This window comes from Bufo bufo, chromosome 4 (genome assembly GCF_905171765.1).
Source record: "Bufo bufo chromosome 4, aBufBuf1.1, whole genome shotgun sequence".
Classification (NCBI taxonomy): Eukaryota; Metazoa; Chordata; class Amphibia; order Anura; family Bufonidae; genus Bufo; species Bufo bufo.
In genome coordinates, this window is record NC_053392.1 from 107,574,821 (window position 1) to 107,575,035 (window position 215).

Here is a 215-nt window from a genome sequence, read left to right on the forward strand (position 1 = left end):
GCCACAGCCATGTAAGAAGAGCACTAATGTCAAGGAAATGAACTAGGTTGGTGCATGTACAGACATGACTGCCAAGATGGTCTCACCAGAAGAGAGACACCTTAAGGGATGGTAGAGAGAGAGAGAGGAACAATCCATTTGTAGACCAACTTGGCAGAAAAACCAATGCACTTCTCTTCTTCTGAAGGGCACAGTCTACTACTACTGATGCTCTA

At 45.1% G+C, this 215-nt stretch overlaps 1 protein-coding gene across 1 annotated transcript in view; it reads left to right on the top strand.

Annotated features, from left to right (window-relative positions):
• The window catches only part of SOX14 (SRY-box transcription factor 14), a 717-nt gene extending 702 nt beyond the window's left edge, over positions 1-15 (top strand). Inside the window, exon 1 of the mRNA XM_040430995.1 lies at positions 1-15. This exon is cut by the window's left edge and continues 702 nt beyond it. Coding sequence (XP_040286929.1) covers positions 1-15 — 15 coding nt within the window.
• The last annotated feature ends 200 nt before the right edge of the window (positions 16-215 follow it).